Source organism: Wolffia australiana, chromosome 5 (genome assembly GCF_029677425.1).
Source record: "Wolffia australiana isolate 7733 chromosome 5, ASM2967742v1".
In the NCBI taxonomy this organism is placed as follows: domain Eukaryota; kingdom Viridiplantae; phylum Streptophyta; class Magnoliopsida; order Alismatales; family Araceae; genus Wolffia; species Wolffia australiana.
The window spans coordinates 6348788-6373383 of NC_135839.1; the positions used below are offsets into that span (position 1 = coordinate 6348788).

General features: G+C 40.1%; 2 protein-coding genes across 3 annotated transcripts; both read right to left on the bottom strand.

Annotated features, from left to right (window-relative positions):
* Nucleotides 1-10557: 10557 nt before the first annotated feature.
* Nucleotides 10558-16861, bottom strand: LOC144702885 (cysteine-rich receptor-like protein kinase 3). The gene is made up of 8 exons (XM_078574886.1): nucleotides 15382-16861; nucleotides 13349-13737; nucleotides 13162-13275; nucleotides 12957-13096; nucleotides 11722-11932; nucleotides 11421-11655; nucleotides 11204-11354; nucleotides 10558-11134 (listed from the first exon to the last, which is right to left on the bottom strand). The coding sequence occupies exons 1-8, from the start codon at nucleotides 15774-15776 to the stop codon at nucleotides 10802-10804; spliced, it is 1968 nt and encodes a 655-aa protein (XP_078431012.1). The 5' UTR covers nucleotides 15777-16861; the 3' UTR covers nucleotides 10558-10801.
* Nucleotides 16862-19781: 2920 nt separating this feature from the next.
* On the bottom strand, nucleotides 19782-24284 carry LOC144702886 (uncharacterized). Of its 2 annotated transcripts, none has more exons than XM_078574888.1 (5): nucleotides 24098-24284; nucleotides 23322-23386; nucleotides 23057-23184; nucleotides 21649-22023; nucleotides 19782-20485 (listed from the first exon to the last, which is right to left on the bottom strand). In XM_078574888.1, exons 2-5 carry the CDS (start codon nucleotides 23346-23348, stop codon nucleotides 20071-20073), a joined length of 945 nt encoding a protein of 314 aa, XP_078431014.1. In that variant the 5' UTR covers nucleotides 23349-23386; nucleotides 24098-24284; the 3' UTR covers nucleotides 19782-20070. The 2 variants fall into 2 exon arrangements, with proteins under 2 accessions (XP_078431014.1, XP_078431013.1); XM_078574887.1 differs by having other exon boundaries at nucleotides 23322-23407.
* Nucleotides 24285-24596: the final 312 nt, after the last annotated feature.

Genomic DNA, 24596 nt, shown 5'->3' on the forward strand with positions numbered 1-24596 from the left:
TGATCCTCTTCTTCCCCTTCCTTCCCCCCCACCGCGTGTTGTGTATAGTGTGTGATTTGTGGGATAGTTTTCGTGTTATGATACGTTTAGGGGATGAGAGAGAGATGCCGAGATGGGATGTGATAAAGAGAGAGAGAGAGATGCCGCGATTGGATGTGTGTGGGAGAGAGAGATGCCGAGATTGGATGTGTGAGAGAGAGAGAGATGCCGAGATGGGACGTGGGAGAGCGAGATATGCGGAGATTTGATGTGAGAGAGAGAGAGATGCCGAGATAGGATGTGGGAGAGAGAGATAGAGATGCCAAGATGCGATGTGGGAGAGAGAGAGATGCCGAGATGGGATGTGAGAGAGAGAGAGACAGGAAGGGTTGTAGCTTTTGGATGATGTACGATGGTCGTTGAGATGGTGAATGCAGCATTGCTGCGCAGTGATGGGGCTATTGATGGGCATTTATGAGGGGGCACATTTAGTTCAGGAAGAGTTGAAATTAAAGTCTCTTTATCTCTTATCTTTCAGTCTCTCTTTCTATCTCCCAACCTCTCCCTCTTTTCTCTTTCTTTCTTATTCTCTCTATCGCAGTCTCTGCTTCCCATTCTCTCTTTCTCTTTCCCTCTCTCAGCCTCTCTCTCATTTTCTCTCTCCATCCTCAGTCTCTCTCTAATTCTCTCTCTCCATCTCTCAGTCTCCCTCTCATTTTCTCCCTCCATCTTTCAGTCTCTCTCTCCATCCTCAGTCTCTCTCTAATTCTCTCTCTTCATCCTCAGTCTCTCTATAATTATCTGATTTACCTCTCTTCATCCTCAGTCTCTCTCTATCTCACCCTACCTCTGAGTCTCTCCTCTCCCATTCTCTCTCATTCTTTGCCACTCTTTAACACTTTCATTCTATCTCTCATCTTCTATCTCCTTCACTTTCTCTCTCTCCCCATCCCTTTGGATAGGGGTATCTGCAGAATCTCTAACCATCTATGAATCTTTGTTTAATGATCTCTTCCGACAAATCTACTTATCGAACATACATCGATCTCTATTTTTACCTACCTACCTACCAATCAATCAATCAATCTCTCTCTCTCTCTCTCTCTCTCTCTATATATATATATATATATATATATTTCTCCCCTGCAATCTGCCTACCTTCCTCTGATAATGGACCACCCAGAAGGATGGTTGTTGACCGATCACTTCACAGTGTGACTTTGTCATTGAAGCTACAATGAACCCCATCAATGGTTGACCTAAGTTGTCAGTGGGCGGCTGTTTTTCCTTCTCAAATGAAGCCGGCCTGTACCGCCCCCACTATGCCATGATGATGCAAGCCAGGCTGGGGACTAAAAGCACAACTCATAATGTAAAGATTAATAGAGAGAGAGACGGACATAAAATAGAGGGGGAGGGATAGAATGAGAGATAGGGATACTGAAAAAGAGAGAGAGAGACTGAAATAGAGAGACGGAGAGAGCGAGGGGGACAAAGAGAGAGGGAGAGAGACTGAAAGAGAGAGGGAGACTGTAATAGAGAGAGGGAGAGAAAGACAGAGAGGGAGAGAAAGAGAGAGAGAGTGAAATTGAGAGAGGGAGGGAAAGAGAGAGAGAGACTGAAATAGAGAGAGGGAGAGAGAGATAGAGAGAGAGAGACTGAAATAGAGAGAGGGAGAGAGAGAGAGAATGAGAGAGAGTGGGAGAAAGAGAGAGAGGGAGAGAAAGAGGCAGAAAGAACGATAAAGAGAGGAGTAAGAGAGAGAGAGAGAGACAGAGACAGACTAAAGGCATCAAAGTTCTAGTCTTCCTCATCATTACAAAGCCAAAGGCTTTCCAAAGATCATGCTCTCAAAGAAAAGTACATTACTATTGAGATAGAAAGGAAGACAAGCCCACCACACGAGGAAAAGATAAACAGACAGAGACATAAGTCAACAATGGAATGATACTATTAAACCTTTTGGAATAACATGCAGAAAAAAGGCGCTTCCCATTACCGATGTTACATCACTGATGGTTCCCTCACTTTGGTATAAATGTGACAACTCATCAAAAGTATATGCATTAATATTCAAAGTAAAACGTCAGGATAAATATCCTCCCATACCCTTCAGGATAAACATGTATCGCAAGCTCCTTGTCTTATATAAAAAAAATGGCCATGAGACATTTGACTGTCGGATTGTTGTATTGTTAGCAGAAATAATAATTGTTCTAGCATGTCAAATGAGCCTTTTCTTGGTAATATCATAAGCCCTGGAAAGGAATAGGGCCGTCTTGAAGTACAGAATTGACTGACATTAGTTTATAGATCATAAAAGTAACAATTAAACTCTCACTCTACGCTTGGTCAATGTATTGTTGCTTTCATTGTAGTCTTCCAAAAACTAATATTACCCCCAATAACTATTTTCTTGAAGAAAACTCCACTGAAATTTGCTAGAGCAGCATGAACGCGAAAATCGTCAATATTAAGGTGTTTAGTATTTACATCTTTAAATAAACATTATGAATAGAAATTTCTTAAAGGTCGGATTGGGTTCATTAATATTAAAAATAGAAATATAAGTTTGATGATGGTCACAAAGAGAAGATGGATGAAAAACTTCGGCCTTTCAATTTTTTCATTTAAATATCTTTGGGAAATGTTGAGCGAGGAACATTCAATATGAAGAAAAAAAGGCCGAGGTGAGAATTATTCGGGTTTCAAAAGGAATAGAACTTGAGTAAAAATATGAGTAATGAGCAGTGGATTTCGTTGATAATATATAGGAGGATAAGTGCTTGTTTGAATCTTGATTGGTATCCAAATTTCCATGGACGTGACATCACTGAGATCATCAACCATTTTTATAGGGTTGGAAAGATATTTTTACATTGCCATCTCCGTAGGGCAACCACAATTAATGATTAATGCTAAAATTATATTTGTAAGCTTATTGTATTATAAGTCGTAATACTTATTAAATCTACCAAAGTAACATGATTTAGGTGCAATGTGGGACACTCTAAAGTGCCTGTGAAACCAGTTTGGACATATGAATCCATTGTGTTTTATTAATTATTATGCTATCTTTAAGAGGTCAGGACACCAGTAGAAAGGTAATTACCTATTTGTTTTCTTGAAATATTGATTCCTTACTAAATTTATACTTGAGTCACATTATTTAAATTTTATTGATTTTTTGCCTCTATATATGGTTTCTGAGGCTCGAAAAATACTTTATTAAGAATCATTATATCATTTACAGATGTAACATAATCTTATGGATAATGTCTGAAAGCGTTTAGTAGGATATAATTAAACTCCTAAACGCAAAAGCATGTAATTTTAGTTTCTTTAAGACTCATTTTATAAAAAAATAGCCCACTTCCTTAACACGCAAGCTAAATTCTGATGACGATGAAATATTATTTTTACTGTTTAACTTACTATACTCAAAGAATTAGGCATTACATCAATCAGATATAGCACAAAAAATAAAACTTTTGATTATCAACATATTGATTCATGTTTGAATTTGAAAATGTGAGATACGTGTGCATAGCATAGTGTCTATGTGTTGATTGACTTTTAGTTGAGATATGATATTGGTGAAAGATTTTAAGATTTGACTTATTAAAAAACTTTATGACCTTTCGTTTATTTTTTGTGACTTCATGAATGTATAGGAAGCTACTGTCTTATTCACATCACAGGCTCAAATATGTCAACATTTGATCGTTAATTATTATTATTGACCTAAAAATTCATTTATTCACTACTTCTATGTTTTTCATGTTTGTTTTAAATGTTCTTTAAATTACTGTCTTGAAATATTTAATATTGATGTGAAATTTAAATATATTGGTTTATTAATTTAATAGATTCTTTAATCATTCCCTTCATTAATACATTTATATATGCCCATAATTAATAAATTGATTAACGAAATGATGAAATAAAAATTGTGTTTAAATATTTTTGACTTCGATTTTTTGATAAATTCAATCTCGAGTATTTTCACAATCCCTCTTAATGAAAAAATAGCACAACTTAACTTCTGAGAAATCTTTTAATGACAAGTAAATATTATATTATGTACTGAGCAATACCATGTATTGGAAATCAACATTTCAAGAATTACATAAAATCTAGAATTCTAATGCTAAGAAAATAGTATTTTGAAATGGTTTATGTAGAGCTAGTTCTATGTTAACTAGAAAATATGTTACTAAAATGATGGAATATTTCTAGATATTTAACATTTTTTCTTAAAATATAGAACTTATATTATTTGTATTTAATTAAAATTATTTCAAAGGGAGTTATTAAAGATAAAGTAGACACTAAATAAATAAAATTCCATTTCGGTATTTATAAGAGAGATGATGATACCTTTAATCATCAAAAGAATCTAGAACATATCAAAAAGTCTATAGAGTATTTGGGAAAAAGGCCAATCACAGAGTCCCCCTCCCCATAAATCAAACAACTCTTTGACCTGGGTGCTAGGACGAGGGGATTTTTTTAATCCAGGACAAAAATGAGGGGTTTTTGACTTGGCTAGGGTCTTTCGATCTCATGGTCTTATATAAACTTCCCTTGCAGTTTAAGGCACCCCACGCAAAAATTCTGAGCTTTCTGTTGCATTCTTAGGGGATTCCGTAGCTCAAAGGTTCATGTCTTGCAATTTTTTTCTACTCATTCCACTCATTCTATAAATCTCTCCATCTCACTATTCATCTTATTATTATTGTTATTATTTACATAAGACGGTCCTAGAAGTTGAGTTCGTGTTAATTATCATTACATAATTCCCATTCAGTAAATTCTTTTCATTCATCATATCGCGGAAAAAATCAAAAGTAGATCTATCCATGACGAATTAAAATCTGGTTTAAGATTAAGATTTTGGTGATCAAGTATTTCAAGAATCAATTTATAATATGTTTATCGTTTATTATTTTTTAGCATGGGAATAATAGTAATTTATTTTCCTTAAATTCAACTCATCCGAGTTCAATTCAATTTTATTATGATATCTTTCCCAAAGTCAACTATGTTGTCACACATTATGAAACTTTGCATTACCTTCTAGGAATGAGGGGCAGATGAGGAGGGATGAGGTGAAAGAGGAAGTGAGATGAGTGAATTGGTGATGGTGGTGAGGGATAGATAGGAAGTGATGGATGGGTTAGATGGATATTATGTGGCTGGCAAGTCAATCACACATCTATTTAAGTTTGAATTCATTGAAATAAAGATTTATCATATTATCATCATGTGATGTTTAAAATAAAGTCCTTGAGTATATGTAAAGACTAAATGAATTATGAAGATATCATAACACATTGATCACTACTATTTAAACACATATTTCAAATATTCCTTTATGAAGAATATTTTGATTGAAATATATGTGGCCGGCAAGCCAATCACACATTCCAAGTCTCGTTCCATGTTCATTAATAGAACATACTCATTATAGTGCACATGTGATGCGTATAATGAAGTCCATGAATAGATGATCTGACTTAGTGAATTATGATGCGATCGTAATACGGAGATCACTAGCCTTTAAGCATGTGTTCTAAATATTCATATTCGAAGGATACGTGAGAAGGACACCGATGTATCCAAATAGAATAGCACTATCTAGCCTCACTTATATGATGAGTATGGCCATTAGTGTGGAGACACTAAGGATAGATAGTGGGTGCTCTTTAGTGGAAAGAGTTCACTGAATTGATCCATATGAATCCCTGAACGGTATTATACCGAACTATCAATCAGGTTGATTCACGTCACGATTGTGTAAGTGGTCCTTAGAATAGTATTATAGCCTTAGTTCGGGTACATCAAGAAGTTCACAAAGACGATTGAGTGGTCAAGATGAGATCATCCACCCTCGGTACGAGAGGTAATAGCTCAAGGAAAATGATGCGGGTAAGGCCTTGGCCAAGGTAGTGAAATATCGGAGAAGAGTTCTCCGATGATTTTCAAATGCATTAGTACTTACTCGGATGACCAATTAGGGTTTGACAATTGACTATACTCTTAGTCGTCCAAGGAGCGTCAAGTGGATGCGGGATTATACGTGCACGATAATCGATGACGAACAGGTTCCATGAGTGAGTCGATACACACTCCTTTGTATCTTTTAGTGCATGAGCTGTAACTTGGCATCCCACGTATTGGAAACTCAACCTATCGATTGGGATAAATCAATCTGATATTAATTAATCTATATGTTGATATAGTTAACTAATTTGGAAGGCTAGTAAAGGTTATTGGGCCGTTGGAGTCATTAACTAGACTGATACATGGGCCTAGAGGGTCACACACAAATGGTCTTTTGGACGTCGGAAGATATACTTAAGTTTTGGGGGTTTTTATGAAAAATACCCACTTAGTATAAATAGGGGAAGGTCTGGAACAAAATTCACCCAGGCCAGAGTTGTTCAAGGACCTTATTGTTCTTCCCACAACTTCTCTCCACTCTCGATGCGATCGGGTCGACATAACGACGATGGGGATTAAACGGGATCATTAATGAGAAGGAGGAGATCCAATGTGCCAAGGACCGCGTGGATACGTCTAGAGGCTGCAAACTTGAGCATCTCGACTCGTCTCGCTCTGGGATCAAATAAATAAGGGAATGCGATCAGTGCACAGGTTCTTCGTTTCGATGATTTTATGATGCCATATGATTTCGCTAAAGGCTTTCGCTACGGATCATTTTAAAATCTTCATCCAGATCTAGGCCTCTAGAACCCAAAATTTTTGGATGGACATCAAAACATCCTGAAGAAATGATGTTATATTATCCTACTCATGTAAATAATAATATCTAGAAGGACATTGGAAGTATGGCTGATCTTTTTGCCATCCGTGTAGAGACATTGAGAACAAATAGTTTGTGGTCTTGAAAGAGTTTACTGAATTTGTCTATATGAATAACCTTATAGTGTTATACCTAAATGTCAACCAGGTTGAGATTGGTGCAGGTTTTCATTTTTATTGCTTCATACTTTTGAATTTTCATTTCTATTTCATTATTTCCTCCTTATTCTTATATATTTAAAATTATTAATTTCATCCATTGTTTACTTTTCTCCTTATTTCATTTCTATTTCATTCTTTTCATTTTTAGTTCTCTTTTACATCATTTACCATTCATTAATCATACATATCATCTTATTTCTCCATCCATTAAACATTTCATCTATCTACTATTTGCTTATCACAACTATATTCAGTTTTTATTATTGTTATTACTTCTCTTTAACTATAACTCACCTATTAAATTCATCTCTAAAGGCCAGTCCTGTGGAAATGACCTTGCTCCTACTATACATTTGAGTGAGTTTTTAATAATTAAAAAATTAATTTGATTTAGGAAAATTGAAGTAAAGCGACAGTAAAATTAACATCATGATTTGCCTTCATCAATAGTCAAAATAAAATCATCCATCCATAAGATGTCTTTGGCGCCAATGGTAGATATTATGTGGATTTTTAGCCAATCGCCTTCAATGTTATGTTTAAATTCATTCAAATAAAAATTGAATTGTTTTGTTATTATCATGTGATGTTAATAAGGAAGTCATTGAATATATGCAATGACTAAGTGAATTATGATGAGATTATTATAGATAGATCACTAGCCTTTAAAGGTGTATTCTAAAAATTCTTATTTAAATGATATTCAATATGAACATCAGCATATCCTGAAGGAAAGATACTATTTTATCCTACTTACATATGCTATTTATTGTTGATGATGATGTGGTGATTAATATCAAGATAGTAACGATGGACGGTGTGTATTCTTTAGGGGAAGAATTCACTTAACTTATCCTTAAAAATCAATGAATGGTGTTAACTAAATGTCAACCTTATGGATTCATGTCACGGTTGTGTAAGCGGTCTTGAAACACAAGTCGCAAAAGACATCTGGTGCACAGATGGCTATGTTTTTACTATTACTTACAGGTCCCTAATTATGTGATACAAACTATTCTTAGCTAAAAGATATCAAGAAGTACATTAATATGATTGAGTAGTCACTATGGGATCGCCCATCTCAATATAAGAGGATATTGACGCAAGGAAGAAGATGCATTGAATTCCTTGACCAAGGTAGTGGATATATTGGACAAGATGTTATCCAATGATCTTCATTATGCATCAGTACTAACTGGATGATAGATTAGAAATAAGGAATAACCATGTTCTGCATCATTCATGAGTCTTATGAGGAAGAAGGATTCTACTTATGTAGCATTACTCTGTATAAGAGGATTAATGCATCTTTTTTATTATATATGAGTTTTGAATCATCAATTGATTTTTGATACAAATTACATTGTCATACATTAAATGGAATATTTCATATTGAGAATTGTATTATAATAAGGAAGAAAAAGAATGAGGCTGGGGGAAATGTTGGCCTCTTCATGATATAAAGCCTACATCATCATATCAGACTCATTTGCATAAATTTTGACTTCAGGATTGATCCAAAATTTATCAACCAGTTCTCCAACTTTTATGGGCACTACAATGAGGAACGTTCCTTATGGAAAACAATTACTCAAATTTTCTGCCCATGCGTCATAATAGAATATTGATAAAAACAATAACGCATATTAATTGAAAAGGTATTCGTTATATATAAATTTAAATTATTTTTAAAATTCCATATTAGAGAAGTTAGTAGTGTTATAAATTAATTTTTATAAGATTTTATGGGGTACTTATATATTTTAATTTTTAAATAAACTAAAAAAATTGATGATTATTGATGATTTCATGCAGCCATGTAAGCCTTAAATAATGATAATAGTATTTTTAAATTACATCTATTCATTATTAAGGGAGAAAAACATATTTGGGAGGTTTATCATTATTCCATGTTGGGGAAAATCATCAGATGATCTCACATCAGATTAATGAAAAATCAGATGGCCACTGCGTCAATCATTTATCATTTAAACAATTTGGAAATATGTGATTTCTTTTTACCAATGAAAGTACTATTCCTTGCAATGAACCTGTGAAAAATCAATCTTTCCAACTGATTCAGTGTATTTTAGTAATTATTTTGCAAAATATTTGAATTTCATTGCATGTGTATAAATACTAATAGTTACACCTAAGTCATAGAGAAAAGCAAAAAAAGATGGTGCATTGATTTGGGATTCTGACAATGAATTTTGTTTGTTGTTTCAATTTAAAGCATACAACAATGAACGATATCTGACTTTCCCGATTGACATATTATTTCATCCTCTCAATACAACCATTGGGTAAATAAACTAATTGAATTTAACAAGATGGAAGGATATAATTCATTTTGGGAGTTTATCTATTTGATTTATATAAATAAATGATTCATATATTATGTCTATATAACATTTTAAACATTAATATGGTTAGTGATGGCATCATGCAACGAAATTGAGCACATAGAAAAAGTGTCATAAAAGAGGATCGGCAAAGATGAAGGCCAGAAAGAGATATATTAATAGTTATGTTAAATTAGTTTAATCAATTTATATGTTTACATTGAATTAGTTTGAAAATTTATAAAAAATAGTAGATATTGGAAGGATTAGATTTTTTATTTTTTCGATAATAAGTCTTAGCTAAGATTGAATTCTAAAATTGGGATGAATAGGAATTTATATTGCACTAGAATTATACTAAGGTAAAAAATAGGCATTTAAATCAAGAGAGATTGGGATTAGATAGAATTTGGGACTTGTAGTGGACTGGGGATTATATTTACTGGGGTAAGATAAAGATAGAGGTGTATGTATGACTATCGATCTGGATTGAAGTTTTAATCTATGGTAAAAGAGGAGTTGGTATTCAAAGATAGAGAATTGGATCTGTACACCAGAAAAACTTACAAATAGAGGTGAACTGAATTCATATCTATTTTTAAGTTGCATTGGTAAGTACACTTCAAATTTGGAATATATTTAAATAAAAGATATTTTGATAAAATTAAATGGATCTTAAATGAGATAAATTTTAACTAAATTTATTTTTTTGCGAGAAAGAGACACAATCTCATTGTTATTGAGCGGTTATTTTTATGCCACTGATTTTAGTGGGAGATCTTGAAAGTGTAAAAAATTGGTTGATAGTGAATCTGAAAGTAAATATATCAAGGAATATATCGTGGGATTGGATATTACCAAGGAGAGGCCTTGGGTGTTGGAGGAAGATTACCTCAAGGTCAATGAAGCTAAGATGGCACATGCAAAGAAGGTGCAAATCCATCTAGTAGAGGAAAGACATTTCTTCCCTTGTTTTTATGTACCTTTATTCATTGTGATAATGGAGCATAGTTATGACAGTTTTGGGGTTTTGTTCAATCATGTTTACCTGTTCATGGGGCGAGAATTCAAACAGCCTATCACCCAAATTCATCTCCGTGACAAGATTGCAAAACCCACAATTAATAAAGATCGCATACTTGGGTCAAGTTTTTTCTTAACACTGCCCACAATTGATGAGCTTATTTATTTCTAGATAATGAATTCCAATGAACACACAATTTGAACTTTGTAAGTCAATATGAAAACTTTCAAGTCAGCCACCCTCCCACCTGATTATTTTGCAACCAAACGTTCATACATTATAAAAACCAAGGTGCAAAATCTGCCATCCCAGGGTCTAGACAGTGGGCTAAGTGAATGTTCTCCGGGCTGGGAGAGGCGCATTCATATGGTTGAACTGAGCCATCCCAAACCATCCAACTGCCCAGGACCCGGGTTGCCCCTTTAGTAAAAGGGAGTCAGAAACCAGCCTTGGACTCTCCACTCTACCTAGGGAAGACCTCACTTAGGGTGGCACTATTTACAGAGCACTGGCCAGGTGAGAGCTCTGTGAGTGAATCAAATCTTCTCAACCCCGCTGCCGAGGACCTACCATTGCTGCAATTACCGAGGAATGGCGGTGGCCCTGGCACTGGAACATTCTCCTCCTTCCTGAGCATCCTCGCCACTGCCGACATCTGCGGTCGGCGCTCTGCCGATGCCTGTGTACAGACCAGGCCCATCTGCAAAATTCTGACTGCCTCCTCCATGTCCAAATTCCCCTCCATCCTCGGATCCACAGCCTTCCCCAGTTCCCCTGCTATAAACAGCCTCCACACCTGAAAAACAGGAGCTCATCTAATTGACCTTATCTTATCTTTCGACAAGAACAATTTCTCTTGACTTACGGTTTGCAGAAGGGATAGCGGATCAGGAGGGTCTTTCCCGTCGAGCTTGAACCTCCCGCAGACGGTCTCCATGACGACAACGCCGAAGCTGTACACGTCGGCCTTCTCTGTCAGCTTCCCCCTCACCAGATATTCTGGTGCCATGTACCCTCTGAAGAAGACCGACGCCTGTCATAAACAGAAGAAGGAAAGAAGAGGGAGAAAGGGGGCTTCTCACAAGGTGCCGGCTATGGCAGTGCTCAGATGGGTATTGTCCTCAGAGATGAGACGGGCCAGCCCAAAGTCGGCGATCTTGGTGGTAAAATTCTCGTCCAGGAGTATGTTGCTGAGCTTGATATCCCTGTGTATGATCCTCTCAGGGGACCTCTCGTGGAGGAAGGACAGGCCCTCAGCCAGGCCCACCAGGACCCTGTAACGGGTTGCCCATCCCAGCCGCCGGGCATTGACCGGTTCTGCCAAAAGTCAACGGGTAAGTCAACAGTAATGGTCAAATATTGGTGGCTTGACCTGGCGCTGACCAGAGAGGTGATGGAGGAGGCTTTGGTTGGGGATGAATTCGTAGACGAGGAGGCTCTCAGGACCAGTGATGCTGCAGCCCAGTAAACGGACAAGGTTCTTGTGGGAGATGCCGCTGATGAGGTTGACTTCGTTGAAGAACTCGTCTACCCATTGTCGCGTGTTGTAGACTAGCTTCTTTACGGCCACTGTCCTTCCATCTTCCAATACCCCCTGCATAATAACTCCCAAGATAAGTGTAACTCCTCCATTCAAAAAAATGTACTAGTTATGAGTGACCCTCCATGAGTACTAGTGGAACTGGGTCATATTGTATGCTGCCCATAGCAAGCACTAGGTATAAAAATCTTCAGAATTCCCATAGGCAGCAAGTTGACCTGACCCAAAATAACCTGGTCTGGGTCTTGTGGTTGGATCCCGATGGCTGATCAACTCGACCCTCCAACCTGCCCTAATGGACAGGTTAGTAAAGTCAATCCAACCCAGATCAACCTGACCCTTGGGTTGATGTGGGTTGGGTTGGCGCGGTTCAACATCTTTCCCTCACCTGCATTTGACTCAGCAAATACGTCTGGACAGCAAGTTGACCTGACCCAAAATTGATCCAACAAACCCACCTAGTAATCTTGAGCAGGTATATTTAATCTGACCCCAGGTTAGTCAGACCCTGGTCAGGGTCAAGTCGTCAGGTTGTGACGGTGGGTCAACCTTATCTGGAGTTGACCTGACAGGATGGCTTAGTCGACCCATGGGTCAGTTGGGCCTAGACATGGTTGTTCTGTCCTGTTCGTTTGAAATGAACAAAAAATTCGCACAAAAGAACCGCACAGGGCCTTGTTCTTTGTTCGGTTCTTTTTTTTTAAACGAACAAAATTTTCACATCCGCACAAATTCGCAACTTCGCAAAAAACTAGAACAAAATTTGCACAAAGCGAACAAAAGAACAGCACACGGGTCTGTGCGATGTTCTGTTCGAATTCGTTTTTGTTCTGTTCGGAAAACCGACCAGAACAAAAAAATTCGCACAAAAATAACAGAGCAACCACGTCTAGTTGGGCCAACCCAGGCCCCTGGTCTGCCCTTTTGAAGTGTTTAATTGTTCAACCTACCAAACTGCAGAACCTAATTTTGTCGCTATGAATTGATCAAAATGATCTCATTGCGTAGCCTATCACTGGGTTACGGCCAAAATCTCTGATCAGACTCAAGTTTTAGAGAAAGAGAGAGATTGGTGGACCTTGTAGACTGAACCAGACCCTCCTTGGCCCAGCTTGTTGGAGCTGTGGAAGTAGTTGGTGGCCTTCTCCAGCAACTCATACTTGAAGTTCAAATTAGACTTGTTCACCGCTGCCGCCATAGCACCGAGCTGCCTCTTCGCTGCCAGGGAACCTCAAATTAGCCACAAAACAGTAAAATTTTTGAAACCCAGTTCATCAGATCACCTATTCTTCTCTTTCTCCATCTGCTCCCGACGAAGAACACCGCGGCGCAGACGACCACCACAGCGGCCACGGCGGAGAAGACTGCCGCCAGGACAACGGCCGGATTGCTTGATCCTGAATTGAACAAGTCCCAGGCTTCGATCTCATCGAAGTTTTGATCTTCGATCAAAGAAGAAATCTCACTCACCATTACCCACGACGGAATCGGCTTCTTCTTCTTGGGAATTGTTGAAGAATTTCGATGATGAATATCGCAGATAGCAGCCGGAGTTCATCGCCCTGCCATCCGCCATGGGGACGCAAGAATTCACCGTTCTCGCTGCCGCCTTCAGACATAGCCTGCACGAGCTTCTGTTCACGTAACCCCAGCACTGAGCCAGGCCGTAAACCCTAGACTCCCCCTTCTCCAAAGATCCAACGGCGAAGCCATCCTCCGCCGCTGCAGAGCTCAAATTCGCGACGAGATCAACCGCTATCTTCGAAAAATCAGCCAAATTACCGCCAGCGGATGCGTTCCCGCACGCTGTCCGATCATCATCGCTCAAGAATTCCACCCGGAAATCATAATCTTGGTACCTGATTTGGAAACCCTAGAAATCGGTCAATTGGGGAAAAAAACGATGAAATGGGGAATTGAATGGACAGTTAACGTCATCGTCAACCAGGCCTTTCGTTGTTGGCGATGACGTTAAAGACTTGTGACGAGTTACAAAGGCAGGTCGATGACGTTGAAGTTGACTAGATTTTCGTCAACATCAAAAATAATAAGTCACTGACTTAGTGGACATTTTTTTTTACTATGGTTCGGTATCGTCAAAGTTGTATAATATTAATTGATGATTGACGATGGAAATGATGATGATGATCATGATCATGAAAATGATGATGTACGATGACGAGGATGATGAAGATGATTATGTATGTTGACCATGAAGATGACGAGGTGATGATGAGGAAGATGACTGTGATGATAAAGATGAAGATGACAATGACAATTACAGTGGTGATGATTACGATGGCAAAGATGATGATGATGACGAAGATGAAAATGATGATGACAGTGAAGATGCCAATGACGATGAATATGAAAATATGATGATGGTAAAGATGAAAATGACAGTGATGATGACGATGATGATGAGGATGAAGATGACGGTAACAATGACGGTGACGAATGAGAATGATGATGAAGATGACGATGATGATGACGGTGACGATGACGAATGAGAATGATGATGACCATGCCGAAGGAGAATGATAATGAAGATGACAACGACGATGACGAATGAGAATGATGATGAAAATGAAGATGACAATGACGATGACGATGAAAATGATGATGAAGATAACAATGACAACGTCGATGATGATGAAGATGACAATGCCGATGATGATGAAGATGACAATGACGATGATGGCGACGATGATGATGAAGATGACTATGATGATGACGATGAAGATAACAACAACGGCGATGACAATGACAATGAAGATGAAAATGACAGCGATGATGACGATGACAATGAAGATGAAAATGATGATGAAGATGACGATAACAATGACGATGAAGATGAAAATGACAGTGATGATGACGACGATGATGAGGATGAAGATGATGGTGACAATGACGAATGAGAATGATGATGAAGATGACTATGACGATGACGATGATGATGACAATGACGATGACGAATGACAATGATGTGAGGAAGAAGTTGACGATGACGATGATGATGACAATGACAATGACAATGACAATGACGATGACCATGACGAATGACAATGATGATGAGAATAATGATGAAGATGGAGATGATGACAACGACGATGACAAGGACGATGACAATGATGATGAAGATGACAATGACAATGATGATGAAGATGACAATGACAATGATGATGAAGATGACGATGACAATGACGATGACTATGAAGATGACGATGACGATGTCGATAATGATGACAATGACGATGACGAATGACAATGATGTGAGGATGAAGTTGACGACGACGATGATGATGACAATGACGATGACCATGACGAATGACAATGATGATGAGAATAATGATGAAGATGGAGATGAGGACGACGATGATGACAATGATGATGAAAATGAAGATGACGATGACAATGATGATGATGATGATGATGATGACAATGACAATGAAGATGACGATGACGACGACGGTTAACGCGATAGGCCCATTCAAAACGCGCACCTGAGATAGCAGCCGTCGAGGAAGCTTCTTCCCGCGCGAGTGGCGAGCTGGAAGGGGAGGCAACGGAGGAGCAGCGTCTTGCACGTCGCGAAGCACAGATCGCACTCGCGCCGCGAGAGATCGCCCAGGCACGCCCCGAAGGCGAAGATCGCGTCTCCCCCTTCCTCCTTCTTCCCCCTCGCGCCGGCCACGAACCAGGCCGATCGCTTCTCCGCGATCTGCGGCGTGACGGCGTCCATCGTCGCCAGGAAGTTGCTGATGAACGATTGCCGATCCGGATCGCTCGCCGTTCGGTTCGAGCAGACGAGCGTCGGATCTGCCGCCGACGGCCAGATCGAGGAGATCAGGAGCAGCGCGGCCGCTAGATCGCGCAGGAATGATGCCGTTGATCGCATCTTGCCTGCCGAAATTCCAGAGGAAGATGAAGATCCGAGAAGGTAGTTGAGGAAATTTGGAGAAGAACTGAGAAGGTGATTTGAGGAAATTTGGGGACGAACCGAGTAAGGTAATTGGAGACACTTGGAGAAGAAGATGGAGAAGAACTGAGAGGTAATTGAAGAAATTTGGAGACGACGGAGAAGAACCGAGTTAGGTAATGGAAGAAATTTGGAGAAGAACGGACAAGGAAATTGAAGAAGTTTTTTTTTCTTTTGAAAGAAGGAAATTGAAGAAATTTGGGGAAGGAGGAGCAGAACGGAGTAAGGTAATTTTAGAAACTTGGAGAAGAACCGAGGAGATTATCGAAGAAATTTGGAGAAGAAGGAGAAGAACTGAGTTAGGTAATGGAAGAAATTTGGAGAAGAAGAAGAACTGAGAAGGAAACTGAAGAAATTTGGGGAAGAAGAAGGAGAAGAACGGAGTAAGGTATTTGGAGAAACTTGGAGAAGAAAATGGAGAAGAACCGAGGAGATTATTGAAGAAATTTGGAGAAGAAGAAGGAGAAGAACCGAGTAAGGTAATTGGAGAAACTTGGAGAAGAAGATGGAGAAGAACTGAGAAGGTAATTGAAGAAATTTGGAGAAGGAGAAGATCGGAGACGATAATTGAAGAAATTTGGAGAAGAAGAACCGAGAAGAAACTTGAAGAAAATGAAGAAACTAGAACAAGAACGTAGAAGATACGTTGAGTAAGAAGCAGAAACTTGAAGAAGATGAAGAAACTAGAAGAAGAACATAGAAGATACGTTGAGTAAGAAGCAGAAACTTGGAAAACTTGAGAGAGAGAGAGAGAGAGAGAGGTAAGCTGAGAAGTTTGAAGACGAAGAATAAGGAGAGAAAAAAGAGGAGTGGGAGAGGAAGGGAGAGATGGATAGAGAGAGAGAGAACTCTACGCGGAGAAGTTTGAACTTTGAAGACGAAGAAAAAGAAGAGAGAGAGGGCGAAAGAAAGAGAAAGAGAGAAGGATAGAGAGAGAGAAAGAGAGAGGGTAGATACTAGATAGAGAGGGAGAGAGAGAGGGGGGGAGAGAGAGAAAGAGAGAGGGTAGATACTAGAGAGAGAGGGAGAGAGAGAGGGGGGGACAGAGGGAAAGAGAGAGGGTAGATACTAGATAGAGAGGGAGAGAGAGAGGGGGGGACAGAGAGAAAGAGAGAGGGTAGAGAGAGAAGAAGGAAGAGAGATAGAGAGAGACAGATAAAGAGAAAGAAAGGGGGTAGAGAGAGGGCGGGAGAGAGAAAAATAGAGAAAAGGAAAGAGAGGGAGAGAGAGAAGGCTAGAGGGTACAAGGGTAGATAAAGAGATAGAGAGAGAGGGGTAGAGAGAGATAGAGAAGGAGAAAGACAGAGGGAGCAAGAGAGAAAGATTGAAGGGCAGAGAGAGAGAAAGAGAGAGGGGAGAGAGAGATAGAGAAGAAGAAAGACAGAGGGAGCAAGAGAGAAAGATTGAAGGGCAGAGAGAGAGAAAGAGAGAGGGGTAGAGAGAGACAGAGAAAAAGAAAGACAGGGGAGCGAGGGAGAAAGACAGAAGGTTGGAGAAAGAGAAAGAGAGGGCAGAGAGAGAAAGAGAGAAGGGTAGAGAGAGAAAGACAGAAGGGTGGAGAAAGAGAAAGAGAGGGAAGACAGAGAGAGGGGAAGAGAGAGAAAGAGAGAAGGGTAGAGAAAGAGAAAGAGAGGTGAAGACAGAGAGAGGGGAAGAGAGAGAAAGAGAGAAGGGTAGAGAAAGAGAAAGAGAAGGGAAGACAGAGAGAGGGGAGGAGAGAGAAAGAGAGAAGGGTAGAGAAAGAGAAAGAGAAGGGAAGACAGAGAGAGGGGAGGAGAGAGAAAGAGAGAAGGGTAGAGAGAGAGAAAGAGAAGGGAAGACAGAGAGAGGGGAGGAGAGAGAAAGAGAGAAGGGGAGAGAAAGAGAAAGAGAAGGGAAGACAGAGAGAGGGGAGGAGAGAGAAAGAGAGAAGGGTAGAGAGAAAAAGAGAGAAAGGTAGAGAGAGAATGACAGAAGGGCAGAGAAAGAGGGGAAAAAAGAGAAGGGAAGAAAGAGAGGGGTAGAGAGAGAAAGAGAGAAAGGTAGAGAGAGAAAGACAGAAGGGTGGAGAAAGAGAGGGGAAGAAAGAGAGGAGTAGAGAGGGAAAGAGAGGGGTAGAGAGAAGGGTAGAGAGAGGGAGAGAGAAGGGTAGAGAGGGAAAGAGAGAGGGGGAGAGAGAAGGGGAGAGAGGGAAAGAGAGAAGGGGAGAGAGAGAAAGGGAGAAGGGTAGAGAGAAAGAGAGAAGGGTAGAGAGAAAGAGAGAAGGGTAGAGAGAGAAAGGGAGAAGAGTAGAGAGAAAGGGAGAAGGATAGAGAGAGAAAGAGAGAAGGGTAGAGAGAGAAAGGGAGAAGGGTAGAGAGAAAGAGAGAAGGGTAGAGAGAGAAAGAGATAAGGGTTGAGAGAGAAAGAGAGAAGGGTAGAGCGAGAAAGAGAGAAGGGTAGAGCGAGAAAGAGAGAAGGGTAGAGCGAGAAAGAGAGAAGGGTTGAGCGAGAAAGAGAGAAGGGTAGAGAGAGAAAGATAGAAGAAACGCGACGCGGAGAAGGGGAGAAGAGTCATGGATGCGACAAGACGCAACCGATTCTTCTACTGCGTAAATTCCACTGCCCTCTGTTGACTTCTGCTTTGACTTCATTAAACGCCGAATCTTACTATTTTCGTCCTCACCTGCCGACTTTTCAACGTCGTTGACTGTCTGAGCATCGGATCTAGAAATCTCGCACACAAATACGAGGATATACGCATAAATTAAGATATTTTCCGTTTAATTTGCTGGACGACGCATAATAACCCCCCCGTCCCGTCCCATGACGGGACGGGACGCCAACAAGGCGTCAGGGACGTCCCTCGCGTCTCGTCCACCAGACCCGTGCTGTCAAGGCAATGGAGGGGTGACATGATGGATGACGGCCAGTGACGTCCTAAAGTGTTGGACGATGAGAGAGGACATACTTCCATTTCCGTCTTATTCCGACCCGTCCCGTCCTGTCACAAAGCACGCCTCGTCCCATGTTCCACAGACGTGTGACGGGAGGGCATGCTAAGGAGACGGCCTTGGGGGTGCCTGGCATCTGATTCATTAGATTTGTCCTCTTCAGGTCAAGCAAAAAGGCGACATGATGAAGGGGCCAGCAGATCGTCGAGGAGATGGGAGACATGATGAATTTATAGGATGACGATGACCTGACGGATAGACGGGTGGCGTGACGGATGATGGGCAATGATGCCATCCTGGCGATGTGACAGAGTTTTCTAAAAGTCAGGGACGTGTGATGGAACAGGGGACATGACTAACCACCGGTATAGTTCTGGATCGTCCCAGACGTCGACGATTGACGGGACGGGGCGAATTTTGTCCCGTCCGACATCCGGATTCAGTGTAGGGACGAAGGACGGGACGAATTTTCGTCTGACGGTACAAAAACCGTCTCGTCCAGTCCTCCCGGGACGAATTTTTGTCCCGTCCAGGGAAAAAACCGTCCCGTCCCTCTGGAGGGAAAAAAACCATTTGATATTTTTAATATATTAATATAGATTTTTCTAAGTTTTTTAGGGAAATATGGAGGAGAGAGAATCCAAATGGACATGTACAATTATTTCTGAGCAGCGTCAGTTTGAATACGTGAAAAAATGCAGGGACTTAGATGCAAATTGTCATAGCCAGGCCATGTGGTTACATCTCATTTTTCATCCACATTCGTCCGTCCATCGTCCGAGGCCTCTGGACGGACTGTTTTTTCGTTCCACGGGATGAAAACCATCCCGTCCGGTGGTCCCCAGGACAAATTTTCGTCCCGAACTTCGTCCCTACCCTTGGACGGGACGATTTTTTGTCCCGGGATGAAAAAATCATCCCGTCCCATCCCTAAACTATAGCCGCCGGTCACACTTCGTCCCGTCATGACTCATCTGGGATGTAAGGGAACCATCTGCTGGAAATCAGGGAGGGAAAACAAGAATACCAGCGAGTAATCCGCTGAAATTTCTTTATAGTTCTCTAATAAATCAAAACCTCGACAGAGAAAAAAAAATTGGTAAAAAAGACCACCCACCGCCCATCCTTTTTCTCTTTCCCCGGCGGTCAAACAAAGGATATTCCTCTCCGAAATGAGTTGACCGGAGATCCCCTGCAAATATCTTCCAAAAGTCATCGCTGACCTTGCAACTCGTCGACTCAAGTCAACGATCCCCATCTTCGCAGCCCGGCCCGTAAACCCGGCCCATTAGTGCGGCCAATTAGAGGAGATTGGCTCTTTTGAGGAACCTGATGGTTCTGCAATAGTAAGGCCAGATGGATTCCACATAGTCAAGGTACTTCTCCACAGCCCATTCTCTCAGATGCTTCAATTTCTGCTTACTCAAGGCATTGTAATCGGCATTTTTAACATCAACTATGGGCTTCATGAATCTGGCATAGAGGAAATCCCTCAGCTTGCCCTCCATCAAATAAGCTTGAACCAGGGTGCAGTAATAGGGAAGGTTTTCCAGAACGCCAGCCCCCTTCTTGAAGCAGAAGGCATAGAGTGAAATAATTGCTTGAACGGTCTTGATGTAAAGGGCCGCAATGAGCGGCCCAATTGTCCAGAGCGGCGTCAGCTCCCTCGTGACTTCGATGCCGTAGGTGACCCGGATCATGACGTACCACGGTATGCTGCAACCAGACGGAGAAATCATCATCGAGGAATGCGGCATCATGTTGTGATAAAAACCAACATTTTAGATGGGTATGGATAACACATAATATCGATCAATGACCGCGTACTTGCAATATCAACAATGAATGGAAGAATTGACATAGAATCAGATAATCTGCTCCTACTCCAGGGAATGACATTACGGATAACAAATGATACCGATCAGTATACATTGTGAACACAGGATAACATCCAATGGATAAATTATCGACATAGAACGATTGTCTTATCATTATAAGCATCAAGATTTTTATAATGGTAAGGACAAGCTACAACACTAGGGGATGACAGTATGTAGTCTTCAACATCACCAATGACCATGACGACTCACTGGCCTGAATAATGCATTCCTCCAGGGAGTGATGATATTCTGAGGTCATCACTGATGACAATGATGAATCATCACTGTCCCAATCATTCGTCCTTTCCAGGAAGAAAATGACGAAATCACTATCTCTTTAAAGAGCTATCATAATGCAAAGACAAGGCGCCGCCATCACACACGTGTGGCGCAACTGGTACGTATGAACTCAAATAAAAACTGGCGGGTAACATCTCCAACAAATAATGAACAACGGAAGGTCATTAGCATACGGCTAGTCTTTCGAGATCTGGCAGTTTCTGCGGTCGAAGTTTGGAGATTCGCAAGTGAGTCGTGTAGATCTCTTTACTCCAGACAAGAGGGACTGATCTGGTTCTCTCCCATTCCTACAGACCTCTACCTTTTCTACAATATATCCGATCAAGACAATTCTTGGTGAATATACTATTTTGGTTATACTTTGGAAGGGATTTTCTCTCAAAATTGCTACGATCTAGGTTCTTGAACCAGGAGTCTTAACACATCGTCATTGTCTCTTGTCATTAATAGGAGTCTTAACATCATTCCTTGTCATCGGCCCTTTCTTAGCCTCTCTCAAATGACTAGATATGATGACAATGGCAGGTTTTGGATGACGATGACGATTTTTGTCGACGTCCGCAAACAGTAACGTTATGGACATCATATCAGTATATATATATATTTTTTGAAAGAACATCATATCAGTATATACTGCAAAAAAAGGGTCAAGAGATGAGGAATCACTCGAAAAAGAAAAAGAGATGATGTCATACTTACAATATCAACAAAGGAATCTTCAGCGCTGCATCCAGACTCAGAAACCAGAGAAGAAAAGACTTTGCCGGATTATCTGAATTGCTATTGCGAGTTTCGGCCTCATTTGTTGATGAATAATCGGAGTTCTTGCCAAACGCGCTAAGCCATCTTTTGAATAAACCCTCTATGACCTGGGTGGTCTCTCCATTTAGGGCTGACGTGCCAACCGAGCTTACAGTTGAGCCAGTTGACCCTATTTCCGCCTCTTCTACCGTCTCTGGGGAAAGTGGCAGTTGAGCTTGCTTCTCGGGAACCCTTTCCACATCACCATGATCGTTGGCTTTAAAGGAAGAGACCTTGAAATGCTTCTCTTTTGGGAAAATTGTTGGCCGCACTCTGGTCAAAGCAAAGATCAGGGTGGAGAAATAAACTGACCTCGAAATGACTATTGGTTTTTGTAATAAATTGAAGGAAAAGATGAGATAGTGGACTGCAGAGAGAATTTCTGAGAATGTGGAGAAGAGACAGAAAAATTGGGGCAAAAATGAACTGATCTTTATTACTGAACAGATGCCCCTTTTATACAAATTTTCACAAAGAGAGAGAGAGAGGTTAATGCTTTTGTCCAACGGCCAAAAACTGACAGTTGGAAAAAGCTGCAGAAGAGATTCCTTTTTCAAAAAGGACTTCCAACAGTAATATAAATCAGGCCCAGCATATATTAGGTCCTTAATGGACCTAATATATTCCCTAAATGGGCCCCTCATTATTGGGCCCTTAATGGGTCCTTAGTGGGCCGTTAATGGGCCCTTATTGGGCCTTTATTTAAATCCATTTTAGGTTAGTTTTTCCATTAGATCCCTAGGATTAGTCTATTACACGTACATGGCCTCAAGCCCATAAGTTAGTAAAATTAGCCCTAACTGGGCCGTGATGATCTAACAGTTTTCTTTTCAATTTTCTCAAGTTGGTGGGTCCAAAAGAAAAAAAATAAACAGAAAAATAAAGGAATAAAATTTTGGCAATCGTTAAGCCCTTGGTTACGCAGGGAAATGGAAAAGGTAATGAAAATTAGTTTCGAGACGGACTTCTGAACTATATTGGCACAAGTATTGCAATCCATTGTGTTTTAAAGAAAAGTACAACCATTGATTAATCCTTTAATCATAACTATTGGCCTATCAGATAACAAACTACTGATATATGATCGATCAGTTTGAATCTATCAGGTCACGATTTGGGCCAATTGATTGATAAAACTTTTGATCAGGACAGATCCAACCCCTATGCAAGGGTGGGTTGGCCGAATTATAATGACTCAACATCTAGAAAGAGAAACTGAATTTAACCTGTCTAGAAAATCTTAAAAAAATGTTAAGGTAGAATACATAAGAGTATAACTTGCTTAAGTTTAATAAATAGAACTCACCTGCAGTTGAAACGGTGATTCAAAGACGCGTATTTGTCTGATCTTCTGACTAGAGGTAAGTCCACAAAATATTTCAGCTTCATGGCTCTCGAACAAGGCCGAGTTTTGAGAGTAAACCTCGCACAGCCCTGTATTTGAGGGAGTTCAGGAATAATAATTAAGTAAACAAGCATATATAGTACTAGAAAATGATACTTCGAAATAAATTATCCAGATAATTGTTAAAGAGAAAAAAGTAAAAGAAGAAAAGCAATGCGCCACATACGTTCGCCTGGTATGCTATCAGCGTCATTTCTCCCAAATTACATTCCCCCTTGTTTAGAAAATACGCTGCACCGCAAGAGCAAGAATCTGAGCAAAAATTCGAGAATATTAGGTTTTCCAAGAGTAAAACTAATGTGTTCTGCCGCATATATAAAAATGGACAATCAGAATTTGTAAAAAAGGCTACGGGAAACTCTAAATATAAGCAGCAGATGCACTTTGCCACGAATTCTAGAAATTTAATGTTATCCGCTGACAATAAGAATAGAAAGAAAACGAACTTAGATCAAAATTTAAATGAAATAGCGGACTGAATGGGAGCTATAGCCACTAATAATGTTCGTAAAACAAGCAAAAGAGAAAAAAGTACTCAGAAAACATGATCTGGAAAAAAACCCAACAGCCAAATGCTCCAAAACTGATCTCCAGTATTAAGAAAAGAGAAATTCACTAGATTTGACGATATTTTTCAACGCTGAAGGCCAGAGAAGCCACAGAGAAAATGATAAGGCCACTAATATCAGCATTATTTCAACATACTGGCACAAACACCCGGTGAATAAGACGAAAACATTCGAAATTGCAAAATAAAACGGAAGGGTGACCTTAGCAGACGAGAATCTCAGGGTCAGAGAAATCGACCCATAAAACACAAAGCCCAGAAGATAGAACTTTTATAACGCCTCGCCCAGATTCCAGCACAAATATTCAGAAAAAAACTCTGAGATAGAACAATTGAAAGGGCATTTGAGAACAACAAAAGGCAAGAAAACAAACCCAAATGCTGAGAAAATCGGTTCTTTGCTTCAGAGCTTCGCAGTGATGAGATAGATTGAGGAAGAGAAGGGATTCAGCGATGAAAGAATGCTTGGAAAACCATCAGCGGAGCCCCTGGAGTGCCGGGTGGCGGCCCCCGCCGCTGCCCATCGAATGGATAAAGGAAGAGGCAAACTGGCCAGGAAGGAGGCCGACAACTAGTTATTGGACTGGACCATCTATCTATAATTTAATAGGCCCATCTAATGGGCCTATTAAATTATACTTGATCATGGCAAGAAACCATTAAAGTTAATCATGCCATAATGAAATGCATCTCATCATTCTGAATCCAGGAAAACTAGGAGGGTCCGTACCTTGCTTGATATATGCTTCATCTATCTTAATTTGCTTGTTTTATGAAGAAATCATGTTATCAAATTTAGGCAACTGTTGTTCTTTGTCCTCCTTTTTTAAGTCCAATTTTTTTGGTTGAAGATTTGTGTTCGATGTATATCAT

What these genes read in the sequence shown, in the direction of transcription:
- LOC144702885 (XM_078574886.1), bottom strand. Translation starts at nt 15,776, where the DNA reads ATGCGATCAACGGCATCATTCCTGCGCGATCTAGCGGCCGCGCTGCTC. An exon ending in CGATTCCGTCGTGGGTAATG is followed by an intron (nt 13,276 to 13,348) that starts GTGAGTGAGATT and finishes TGTTCAATTCAG; the next exon opens with GATCAAGCAATCCGGCCGTT. An exon ending in CGCTATCCCTTCTGCAAACC is followed by an intron (nt 11,135 to 11,203) that starts GTAAGTCAAGAG and finishes CCTGTTTTTCAG; the next exon opens with GTGTGGAGGCTGTTTATAGC.
- LOC144702886 (XM_078574888.1), bottom strand. Translation starts at nt 23,348, where the DNA reads ATGACGCTGATAGCATACCAGGCGAAC. An exon ending in TGATAGCATACCAGGCGAAC is followed by an intron (nt 23,185 to 23,321) that starts GTATGTGGCGCA and finishes CCTCAAATACAG; the next exon opens with GGCTGTGCGAGGTTTACTCT. An exon ending in AATCACCGTTTCAACTGCAG is followed by an intron (nt 22,024 to 23,056) that starts GTGAGTTCTATT and finishes TGCTTTGACCAG; the next exon opens with AGTGCGGCCAACAATTTTCC.